At 32.1% G+C, this 13,099-nt stretch overlaps 2 protein-coding genes across 2 annotated transcripts in view; one reads left to right on the top strand and one right to left on the bottom strand.

Annotated features, from left to right (window-relative positions):
• Positions 1 to 12,938, top strand: part of LOC144835888 (serine/threonine-protein kinase mTOR-like) — a 59,375-nt gene extending 46,437 nt beyond the window's left edge. The window contains exons 40-55 of the mRNA XM_078691007.1: positions 1,488 to 1,586; positions 1,937 to 2,059; positions 2,395 to 2,577; positions 2,793 to 2,927; positions 3,024 to 3,198; positions 3,307 to 3,442; positions 3,537 to 3,684; positions 4,271 to 4,393; positions 4,628 to 4,710; positions 5,423 to 5,570; positions 6,259 to 6,394; positions 6,734 to 6,790; positions 7,256 to 7,333; positions 7,906 to 7,986; positions 11,659 to 11,764; positions 12,054 to 12,938. Of these exons, the coding sequence (XP_078547133.1) occupies positions 1,488 to 1,586; positions 1,937 to 2,059; positions 2,395 to 2,577; positions 2,793 to 2,927; positions 3,024 to 3,198; positions 3,307 to 3,442; positions 3,537 to 3,684; positions 4,271 to 4,393; positions 4,628 to 4,710; positions 5,423 to 5,570; positions 6,259 to 6,394; positions 6,734 to 6,790; positions 7,256 to 7,333; positions 7,906 to 7,986; positions 11,659 to 11,764; positions 12,054 to 12,069 (1,827 nt within the window). The 3' untranslated portion in view covers positions 12,070 to 12,938. The remainder of the gene's footprint in view (positions 1 to 1,487; positions 1,587 to 1,936; positions 2,060 to 2,394; positions 2,578 to 2,792; positions 2,928 to 3,023; positions 3,199 to 3,306; positions 3,443 to 3,536; positions 3,685 to 4,270; positions 4,394 to 4,627; positions 4,711 to 5,422; positions 5,571 to 6,258; positions 6,395 to 6,733; positions 6,791 to 7,255; positions 7,334 to 7,905; positions 7,987 to 11,658; positions 11,765 to 12,053) is intronic.
• The window catches only part of LOC144835889 (ATP-dependent translocase ABCB1-like), a 172,470-nt gene that overhangs the window by 5,768 nt on the left and 153,603 nt on the right, over positions 1 to 13,099 (bottom strand). The gene's annotated exons all lie outside the window — the stretch shown is intronic.

Raw genomic sequence — 13,099 nt, 5'->3', positions numbered from 1 at the left:
AACAATGCTAATAAAACAAGCATATTCAGGAAAATGATATATCAAAACCCCTTAATACCATTTGTCTTAGTCGATCTGTTCACAACTTTTGTTCCTTTAATAATCTAGGTCATATAATATTGTACAAGCATATTGAATACCAAACAAATACCCATTCATTCAGTGATTGAATCAGGAAAATGATACATCAAAACTGATATAAAGCACAGATCTACGAGGAAGACATTAACCCATAATTTAATTAACATTGCATGAACATTTAATATTTATATAAGCATGGCGACAGTAGTTCATGCTTATACATTATTATTTTTATTAAGATAGATAAATCCAAGGTCACTATGTCTGTTCACACACACATTTCTGTAGCTAGGTAGTTGACATCTTTGAGGTCAATATGATAATTATTAGAAACAGATAACAAATAATTTATTTATTTCTCCATATCCTGTTCAATTTCTACATAAATCAAGTTTATTTTTAAATGGAGTTTGTAGCTAGTAGTTTTTCTCAATTTTAACACAATATTATTTTTTGTATTTTTAATGCAAAAATAATCTCTATAAAATTAATAAAAGTGTATCTCTATAAACTACACTTTCTTGAGGTCTAAAAGGTTCCCAATTCTTTATTACCATTAAAAACACCTTATGAATACCAGACTTTCCAGAAAACAAGACATAGGCCAGCCCAAAGGTGTTCGGTATTGCAAAAGTTGACTGTATTAAAAGAACAACAATAGCACATCCCCCAACCCTACTCACTTTGGACAGTTGTCAACTAGTACATGCAGTCACAATCTATAAAGCATTCTAAAATAATTTCAATATACAACAGTTGTTTTAGCGATAGCGCAAGATCTCCTTCGAGAAATTGTGTAAATCGTGTACATTTATTGAGTTAAGTTTTAATTTCCTTGGTTTTGTATAACAATGTACCTCTAATTCCCCAGGGTTACTTTCCCCTTAATACCATTTGCCTTAGTCGATCGTTCACAACTTTTGTTTCTTTAATAATCTAGGTCATATAATATTGTACACAATTTTATGTCTTTGTCATTGAGGGCTCTCTTCACATTTTATGGGCAAACTTTACTCTCGATGGAATGATGAGTTTAGGTTTTAATCTTCGGCAAAGTGTGTCTCTTTGAGAGCATATAAAGACGGTTGTTTAATGCAAATGTATGCTAATTTTTGTGCACACTTTTTATTAAAATACTGTATTACATTTGTTTTACTAGAGTGTTAATATTCTATAACAAATATCTTTAGAAATCAATGCTTTAGTACTGAAAGTGTTGTTCAGAATGAATGAATATTTTATCCCTAAAGCTCTGTCTACACTATCAGTCTAGTTTGATGTGCCCAAATATGGTAATGATTTACAAAAATATGGTAGTGATATGACATCATCATGTCCATAATGGGTACATCAATTTTTTTAGTGTAGACAGATCTTAACCTTCTTTATGTTTATTGTTATTTTAGGTAATACCTCAGTTGATCGCTCGTATTGACACCCCACGACAACTGGTAGGGAGACTAATCCATGACCTGCTAACTGACATCGGCAAACAGCACCCTCAAGTAAGGACACATTTGTAACTTTCTAACTGTTTATGTCCGCCCAAAACAAACTGAAAAACATAATGTAATAAATTTGCCTCAAGTGTTTTTTTTTTTTATATATGCATCCAACAATGAGTAACTTGCCAATTACAGAATGAATAAACTACTGTATGTATGTATCATGCTTATAAACTGAGTGTCATTTGAGGCTTAGTGAGTGGAGTTGTGAGTTACAAACCTGGCACTAGGTCAGGATTGAACCCTGGACCCTGGGATTTGAAGGCAAGCACGTTAAACACCAAGCTACAGCTCCACAGCTCCTTAATAGTTGACCATCAATTTCAAATTTCAACTATGTTTTTCTTTAGGCTTTGATTTACCCATTGACGGTGGCTTCTAAGTCTACAAGTCAGGCCCGGCATTCTGCAGCCGATAAGATTCTGAAGAACATGTGCGAACACAGCAGTACATTAGTCCATCAGGCTGTCATGGTACGTGTGCTACATTCTTCAACTTTAGCAGTTTTCCATTTTACAATCAACATTTTTTTGTATCTAACTTTATATTTTTCATTGCAACTTTGATACACTATTGGAAAGACACGCCAGTGCACTTGCCTACCCGGTTCTATTTACATTTGTTTTTTTTATGGAACTAAATAAATTTGAAAATAAAATGTTCATAAATTGTTTTCTTGCATTCAAATGAAAAATTGTTCCTGTTACCTTTTGTTGTAGAAATTATACATGGCTTGTTGAATGTAGGCCTAATGTAGTACTAGGTATGTTTAAAAAGATTATGTTTAATACGATTCATGTTTTAATAGGTGAGCGAGGAGCTGATTAGAGTAGCTATCCTTTGGCATGAGCTTTGGCATGAGGGCCTAGAAGAAGCTTCCCGTCTTTACTTCGGTGAGCGTAGTGTTAAAGGAATGTTCGGTGTATTGGAACCGTTACACGCAATGATTGAGAGAGGCCCGCAAACTATGAAAGAAACTTCTTTTAACCAAGTAAGTGATATTCAGTTTTTGTTCGTTCAAAATTATATAAAAAACAAAGTTATAAGTTACAGTTATATATTTCTGGAGAAAGAAAAAATTGTTAATGTTATTCTTGGGTTTGGTTTTGTACAACAAAACATAAATTTTTCTATTTTAAAAAATAAAGTACAATTACATTAAAAATATTATTACAAAAACTGATTTATATTTTATCTCTTTTCTAGGCATATGGTCGAGATCTTATGGAGGCGCAAGACTGGTGCCGTAAGTACACTCGTTCACGTAATGTGAAGGACCTGACACAGGCCTGGGATCTCTATTATCATGTCTTCCGAAGGATCTCAAAACAGCTTCCGCAGGTCAGTTTTGAGTATGCTCTTTAAATTTGATTTTCTTTCTTTCATTTAATTAAACAATGCCTTCTTATTATCTCTAATACACTTTCATTTTGATAGATGACACAATTGGAGTTGCAATACGTATCGCCGAAACTTCTGATGTGTCGTCATTTGGAGTTGGCGGTACCTGGAACATACGATCCGAATCAGCCTATCATTCAAATTGAACGTGTCCAGTCGTCGCTTCAAGTTATCACATCCAAACAGCGACCTCGCAAACTCAGTATTTTTGGTAAATACAGTATTTTTCGTCTTAAATTTAGGTGAATTTGTCTTGTCTGTTAAACAGTGTCTGATATACATAATTTTATCTGCTCTGTAAACAATACATAATTTTTAGGGAGTAATGGTATGGAGTACATGTTCTTACTGAAGGGACATGAAGATCTACGTCAGGATGAGAGAGTAATGCAGCTGTTTGGATTGGTCAACACGCTACTAGCAAATAACCCAGATACGTTTAGAAGACATTTAGAGTAAGTCTCCAAAAAAGTAACATCTTAAGTTGTCAAAAGTATTGTAGATTTACTTTGTTACTTATAGTTGACATTTCTTTTTTGTTTTGTATAGTATTCAGCGATACTCTATCATCCCGTTATCAACAAACTCCGGTTTGATTGGATGGGTTCCGCATTGTGACACGCTTCACGCCCTTATCAGAGACTACAGAGATAAGAAGAAAATACTGCTGAATATAGAACATAGGATAATGCTTAGGGTGAGTATTACAAAAACGATTGTGTTGATGCTCTCCTAACCCCAACCTCCCTCCTGATTCTGCTATTTTACAGAAAACCTTTAAAAACGACATTTTAAAAATATACTACCATAAATTTAACTTTCACATTGAATGGAATATGAATTGATGTTAAAACTTGTTGTTGTGGAAGGACAAATGAGCGCCGTTTGGTGTCGATTGTACGACTCAAAGGGAGCCTTAGATGCATGTACTGGCCCGTCCACATCTGTTCGCAATTCAGCTCAATAGGCTGCGAGTCGCAGGTTATTCCCCCGCATTTACATTTATTTATTTTATAGAAATCTTATAATTATATATAAAATATCTTAATAATTTTTAATTGTTAATTTTTTCCCATCTCATTTATTTTATAGAAATCTTATAATTTTATATATAAAATATCTTAATAATTTTTCATTGTTAATTTTTTCCCATCGCATGGAGGTTTTTATGCTATTAAACTGCTATATAAATCCAGGATATTATTACTGTATCATTTGTATCCTTTTCAAACCAATAATTAAAACATTGACAACTTTAATCCACTTATTGTTATGATATGTAGATGGCACCAGACTATGAGCACCTAACCTTGATGCAGAAGGTAGAGGTGTTCGAGCATGCATTGGAGCACACCCAGGGAGATGACTTAGCCAAGCTGCTTTGGCTTAAGAGTCCAAGTTCTGAGGTATGGCATCCATTTTAGATTGTACAAAATTAAAGTGTGTTTAGAAATGTCTACTACAGTATAAACATTTAATTTTTGGGAAAACAATAGTAAAGTATTGTGGTACAAATTGCAGTATATTATGAAAAAATAGAGGTTGCTATAAGAAATCTACTAATGCATGCAATTTTAGCGAAAGATAGAGGTTAGAGGTCATATCTTAAAAAGTTTAACTCCAGAGTACTTTTTATTCAGGTTTGGTTTGATCGACGGACCAACTACACGCGATCCTTGGCTGTCATGTCAATGGTTGGTTACATCCTGGGTCTTGGAGACAGGTAAGCATTTCATTTAAATGTCTATTAAATAGTTATCAGTTTTAATTAGAGTTAGTGGCCGAGCGGTTAAGAGCAGTGGTAATTACGTAGCCATAACATCTGCAATGGTTCGAGGCTCGCTCACTCCATGGTTATGGAGGTAGAACAAGTCTTCTCAGATAAAGACTATAAACTTTAGGTCCAGTGTACACAAAATGCTTGTGTGCATTTTAAAAAACCTTATCGAGATGAGTAGGGGTTACCCCGGTGTAATAGTTCACACACTGAGCCAGCCGTGGACAGACGTAATGGTGTCGTAGTTGGCTGTCGGTGACACAAAGGGGAAAAGAATGTTGTTGACAAGGTGTAACATCCAAGTCCATGGCGCTCTGATCTTCATGAAATATGGCTATATATATTATATAATTAACACATTAGGCATAGAACATTAATTCTAAACCGCCCGGTGATATACCGGAATTTATTTTATTAATTTGAAACGATAAGATGAGAGATCTGTGAGAATCGCTTCAACCGAGATTCGAACCTGGAACCTTCTGCTTGATATTAATGATTATGGGTTAAACTTTGAGCTCTCAGTGCCTACCATTTTGTTTTATGATCACATAACCTCATGACCTTACATGACAAAAGGTTGTGATAATTACCCACGTATTGGTTTCTTGTTAATAGCAAACATCACTATTTAAACTTGTTTATTTTCTCAATGTAGACATCCCTCAAATCTGATGTTGGATCGACTCACTGGCAAGATATTGCACATCGATTTCGGTGACTGTTTTGAAGTTGCCATGACCAGAGAGAAATTCCCTGAGAAGATTCCATTTCGTTTGACACGTATGCTGATTAACGCGATGGAGGTAATCAACCCGTGATTTATTTAAAGATTGTGAAATACATCATAATTTGAAATAATGCATTTTAAACACATAGTTCTTAAAAACCAATAGTATAATGCTTAACTTGTAAATCATTGAAAAAGGAAAAATAATCAATCAATGTGACAGATAGATAATAATTTACATATGCAATTTACATATTTACAGGTGACATGGTTATAGATGTTAATTTACATATGCAATTTACATATTTCCAGGTGACGTGGTTATAGATGTTAATTTACATATGCAATTTACATATTTCCAGGTGACATGGTTATAGATGTTAATTTACATATGCAATTTACATATTTCCAGGTGACGTGGTTATAGATGTTAATTTACATATGCAATTTACATATTTCCAGGTGACGTGGTTATAGATGTTAATTTACACATGCAATTTCAATGATATTTACAGGAGACTGGTATAGATATTAATTTACATATGCAATTTACATATTTCAAGGTGACGTGGTTATACTGTAGATGTTAATTTACATATGTAATTTACATAGTTACATGTGACTGGTATAGATGTTAATTTACACATGCAATTTACATATTTACAGGAGACTGGTATAGATATTAATTTACATATGCAATTTACTAATTTACATGTGACGTGGTTATAGATATTAATTTACACATGCAATTTACATATTTACAGGTGACTGGTATAGATGGTAATTATCGTATCACGTGTGAAAGTGTAATGGACGTTTTAAGAGCACACAAGGACAGTATTATGGCCGTATTAGAGGCATTTGTCTATGATCCTTTACTCAATTGGAGGCTCATGGACTGTAAGTTATGTTATGCATCTGATATGCTATATATAAGTAGTGCAAATATCCTAACTTTACCTACAGTATTAATTGAGACACAAAAAGGTGTCCTATTTCTTAATAAGGTGTCCCCTGAATAGAGGACATATAGTCTTAAAGAATACACTTTTAGGAAAGTGGTGGATCCATGATTTTGAATGAGGCCCAGGGCCTACAAATTGTCAACTAATGTACTATCTTTTGCCAAATTGTAAACGGGACCATTGGATCTGCTTATGAGTGACCTTAGAATTAGGATGTCCCCAAAGAGGGGTTCTAGTGTAACTGCATACTATTCTTTGTTGTTTTATCTTCCAGCAACTCCAAAAGGAAAACGATCAAAATCACGAACCGAATACTCCACTAGTCAAGCAGGTAATAATAGTTTTGTGTATTAAGCTCTGTCTACACTATCAAACTAGTTTGACAAAAAAGTGTAGTGTGGCCAAATATGGTAGTGATATGCTTAAATATGTTAGTGATATGATGTCATCATAGGCACATCACATTTTTTGTTACGTAAAGTGTAGACAGAGCTTAAGATTGATGATAAAGATAATATTGATACCAATAATCATAATTAAAGACATGACATTTGATTGTTATATGACAGTAGCAATAGCATTGTGTGTTCCACTGTATACTAAGGTCTGCACTATCAAATTAATTCGACAAAAAAAGTATGATGTGCCCAAATATGGTAGTGATGTGACATCATCCTGTCCATATGGGCACATCACATTTTTTTATCACATAAAGTTTGGTAGTGTAGACAGAGCTTAAGCTGTCTGTGTACACTGTACCTACAGTTTACTTTGAATGTTTTGATCTCTTTTGTAGACATCTCAGATGAACTACATGGTGAGACACCATCTCAAAAGAAGCCAGCCAATCCTGGAACCTCTGTGCAATCATATGGTGAGTATTATCAAATTTGATGTGTAATATTGTAATGCAATTGAATCCCCAACAATGTATTAACTTTTAACTATTCAAGTTTTTATCATTTTTGTTTTAAATATCATAGATATTTATAAATCCAAAGCCAAAATAAAATGGGACCAACCCATATTAGATGTTAAATTGGATGGCTTTATTAAAAATAAAATGTATTATAATCGATAATTGTATAAAGAAACGAATGCAAGTATAAAATCTGCATGTAGATATGAAAAAAACAAAAATAAGAAAAAGTGTTAATGGAAATGTGGTAAAGAGATTATTTGTATAAAAAGAGTTCTAGTAGAAATTATATAGGAAAAGATAAACAAACAAAAAAAGAATTGTGATAATATTTAACGAAATAAATACAACTTTAAAAAAAAACTTGTATGTAAGCAGATGATAAAAACAAGCATTGTTAATACAATTAATATGCAAAGTGTACTGAAATGAAAATGTTTTTAGAGAAAATTATATGTGAAGAGATTAGGAACTTATGTATTGCAAATAAAAGATACACCTAAGATAAAAAAAAAATCTTTTTTTAGATGGTGAGAGTGGTATTCAGCCGGAAGCGCTGAACAAAAAAGCAGTTGCCATTATAAACAGAGTACGAAAAAAGTTAACAGGTAAAGTAAACTCAATAATTTGTTCATAGAAACAGTTGGCATCTTACTTTCTTTTTTTTTTTAATAAACTTGAATAAATCAAAAGTTAAGGCATATTATTTATTTATTCTTTATTTCATAATCAAATGTACATATACAATATTACAGATACAAGCTCTTTAACTAATATACATAACTAGACATGAAACTCGTCACTTTGACGAGTTAGTTATCCGCACCACGACAAATGCCACGTGCACGTCATACGTTGGAATATTGCACACAGATAAAGTTTATGGCATTATGACAAGAACTGAAGAATATGATATGCTGTTAGTGCTGAATTCTGTCAATTTTGTGTCATATAGTATATACATGCAAACAGTATAAGCTGTATACATATTACATACAGTGTAGAATAGGTGAAATTACGGGACCCGCCATTTATTCCAATTTTTAACATGGCGACGGTATCAAAATGAAACACTTAGATAGCAATTTCAGAAGGAAATTATCTCAGGAACAACATATTAACGTGTAGAAGAAATTTGAATACGTAAAATATAGATGCGCACCCTTTTAAATGTGATGAACTATTACGCAAAATATGAAAATACAACTTTTTTTATTCAACTGGCCATATGATGACGTCACAACATCCGATTGGCAAAATGTTTACATGAATTCGTATCTACAATCCAATAGCTTCCAGAAAACGTTTTAATCGTGATTATCACATTTTATTCTTACGAGCTATTACAGATTAAAATTTACTGTAAAGATGAAATTAATGACCCACGTAATTAAAATTTTTAGGCATGATGACGTCATAAAAATTAAAATATTTTTATCTCATGCTAAAGAAAGTTGATTGACCTACACAATATATAAATGTAGGAGAAAAAGAAATACAGATAAGCGTGATGCGCTCCATTGAATGTGATGAGCAATAACGAAAGAGACAAAAATCCTATATTTTACATTCGTGTGGCCATACGATGACGTCACAATGTTTTTTTAGCCTTATTGATGCATGATCCGATATCTACAACTCATCAACTTCTAGATTTTGTAATAAAAATAAACGGTTAACGGTTTACTTTAGAAACTATGACTGTTTAAAAACAGACATAATTTTGACGATTTTTTAAGCTTTTTCATAAAAAACGCGCACAAATTGTCTAATTCAACGTGTTCGTATGGCGTTATTTAAACTGAAAAAGGTCTAAATTGTTTTCAAAATTACTAGGAAAGGCTTGAAAAATATAATTCAAGAGAAAAAAATATGTTTTTAACGCTACGTGCGCACCGCGCGCGTAAAAAATTGCGCGCCCGTGGGAATTTTTGACATGCTCAAAATGACAAGAAACGCGTAAAAAGTTGATTAGAAATTAATTTTGCGCATTTTGAAATTTTAAATGCGCGTGCACGCGTAACTTCTTGTGAAACATGCCATTTTAAATCCGTAGAAAGTTTGCCCCTGATATGACTTAAATTTTGTCAAAGTGTCAATACTAAATGACTTTTGGTTTTTAATCTATGATCAATCATTGAAATTCATAAAATTGCGCGTAAGTCACGTTGCGCAACTATGACGTCATTCAAAAATAGGAGGTGCACAACTTCACATAAATGCCCATATGTTGTCAAAGTTATGAAATGTTATGTTTACACATTTTAGAGAAACACGACTCACAAAAAGGAAGGAAGGAAAGAAGAATAATACAGAAAAACTAGATTTGAACTCGTCACTTTGACGAGTTCGGGTTATCCGCGCAAACGCAACATGCACATACTTTAAACTATATGAACCTCGACAATTATTAGGCCATCATAAGACATGAATTAAGTATGTTTACAGTGCTGCATTGTACCTATTTTGTAGCATACAGCATATTACAGTATTTACAGAATACATTGTATATGTTATATACAGTGTAGCATAGACGAAATTACGAGACCCATTTTTTAAATCCAATTATTAACACGATGACGTCATCAAATTGACATATAAAGATAACTATTTTAGAAGATAATTATCTAAATAATTACATTAATACAAATTTGAAGAATTTTGGGCACGTAAAAGTGAGATGCGCTCTCGTTTAAACGCAATGAACTTTTGCGCAAGAGATGAAAATGTGACTTTTTGAATTCAACTGGCCATATAATGAAGTCACAACATCTGATTGGCAAAATATTCACATGAATTTGTATCTACAATCCAATAGCTTTCAGAAAACGTTTTAATCATGATTATCACTTTTTATTCTGACGAGTTATAACAGATTGAAATTTACTGTAAAGATGAAAATAGGTGACCCACGTTATTTACATTTTTAGACATGATGACGTCATAAAAATGAAAATATTTTTAACTCATGCGAAAGATAGTTGATTGACCTAGATAGTATTAAAATATATGAGGAAATGGAATACGTATGAGCGAGATGCGCTCTATTTAATGTAATGAGCAATAACGAAACAGTCAAAAATCCAATATTTTACATTCGTGTGGCCATACGATGACGTCATAACATCCGAGGGGTAAAGATTCTGCATGAATTCATATCTACAACTTATCTGCTTCTATATTAAATTAAAAAAATTGGGGGTAACGGTTGATCCTGAGGAGCTATAATAGATTAAAAATAGGCATAATTTTGACAATATTTTGTCACTTTTGCAACTAAAACGCGCGCAAATTGTCTAAATCAACGTGTTCATATGACGTCATTTTAATTTGAAATGATGTAAATCTTTTTTAGAATGACTAAGAAAGGCTGTGAAATCATAATTCAAGAAAAAAGCACATGATTTTCATGCTCCGCGCGCACCTTACGCGTAATTTTTTTCGCGCGCGTGGGAATTTTTGACATGCTTAAAATGTCATGATCAGCGTAGAAAGTTGATTAGATTTTGCGCATTTTAAAATTTTAAATGCGTGTGCGCGCGTAACTTCTTGTGAAACATGTCATTTTTAATCCATAGAAAGTTTGCCCTTGATATGACTTAAATTTTCACTAAGTGTCAAAACAAAATGACTTTTGGTTTATAATCTATGATCAATCATTGAAATTCATAAAATCGCGCGTAACTTACGCTGCGCGACTCTAACGTCATTAAAAATATGGAGGTGCACAACTTCAGGTAAATGTCCATATAATGACAAAATTATACAAAAGATATATTCACAAGCAATAGGGGATATGCGACGCACAAAAATCCGGGAAAGAAAGAAGAATAACAAAGAAGATGAAGATGAAAAAAAAGATATTTACAATCACATGGGTTATCCGCAACTAAGTTGCGGATAACCAAAAATATTGATCTCATACAATAACAAGGAGTTATCCGCTTGGTATACCAAGCGGATAACTAATTACATAATAAGACAATACAATAATAATACAAAAGCCCATGGACCACAAACTAGTAATACGTGTACATTAAATCTCTTGGAGTAAAAATCCCCAGTTTGTATCCATTGATGAGCCATGCATAGCTTGAAAGTACTGTATTTTGATAAATTGTCTAAATGATTGTAAAATCAAATAGCCTGTATAAATAAAGTATATAGAGTGACACAACCCAAATGACCTAATTTTGAGATATATTAAAACTGTATTAGAGTTAACACCTCAACCATTACACTATTTTCACAAACTCTCCTCTTGTTATATTTTAATATAGGTCGAGACTTTTCAGCAGAAACCACGCTTGATGTGAAGAAACAGGTTGAGTTACTGATAGAACAAGCGACGTCTCATGAGAACCTATGTCAATGCTATATTGGATGGTAAAATGCGTTCAATTTTTATGAAATTTTAATTTTTTGATATTGTATATATACATATATCACCCAAACTTTAGGGACCCAGCAAAGTTTGGTTTCCCCTGAATAGATATTGGCCGTAGATGTTAAATCATTGTGTGTTTAACAGTAAAATGCCCCTATAATTTGGAGTATCTCTCTATTACTACTATTATATATTGTTAATTAATGATCTTGGGATTTCATATACAAAATGTAACTATATTTAATAGTATTATATATTTGAATAAAATTTTAATATTTTTATTTCCAGGTGCCCGTTCTGGTAACAAATCATGGAGATCATCAAGAAACAACATTTTTTTTTCAGTCCTGAAAACAAATTTTAAAATGAATAAATTTAGGTTTTGGACTAAATATATAAAAGAAATCCTGGCATTTATCACACAGAATATTTTGAAAATTGTATTTAGAAAAATCATTGACTTAAATAGAGTTAAAGATGATTTTTTGCTAGGTGAGTGATAAAACTGACCCCAGATGAATCAAAGCTTAATAATAATAATAATTATTATTATTGTTTTTCTCTTAAATATAATGTTGATTACTACTACTATAAAAGTTTAATCCCCCCCCCCCCTCTCGCCCTTTCGAGGCTGTAAATAAAATCATGATAGAGCAGTGATGATACAGTAAGGTTAGTGCAGATATATAAAGCAATTGTATTAATATTATTAAGGAATTAATGTAAGATTATAAGTTGAAAAAGTTTCAAAGAAACAAATATGTACTGAAGGCTGATAATGTTATGAATTAAAATAATATGATTTCATCGCTATCAGTGTTTGGAATTGAGGTAATAAAATTGATTGAGATTAGACAATTTTCATCAATGGAACGATGTCACACAATCATTTTACCATTATATATATATTATTACTATAAACACATCAGGCATAGAATTCTAATTAATTCTAAATTAATTAATTAATTTGATTGATAGATTTATAAATGCAATACAGCTAATTTTATTTCATCAATAAATTTCCACGGATTTGATATCAAATTCAATGAAAGATACACATTTATTTGTATCTAATGGTAAATTGTTAGTCCAATATGCTGTACAATATTGCCGTTTTATTTAAATATAATAGAAAATATGAAATAAACCATTATTAAAACCATGTTTTTTAAATTTGTGTACAGTATGTAATGCTTATTCTCAGCAAATATATTAATTGATTTATTAATGTAATATCATCGATCAGTAGTTTAATGAATAATAATTGATTACTAATCAAATGATTATGAATATTCATATAGTTGAAGTTGAAGTTATAGTACAGCTTTTCCAAT

Source organism: Antedon bifida, chromosome 2 (genome assembly GCF_963402885.1).
Source record: "Antedon bifida chromosome 2, ecAntBifi1.1, whole genome shotgun sequence".
NCBI lineage: Eukaryota > Metazoa > Echinodermata > Crinoidea > Comatulida > Antedonidae > Antedon > Antedon bifida.
The sequence above is the reverse complement of the archived record's forward strand: the minus strand, read 5'-3'. Positions and strand labels throughout refer to the sequence as shown.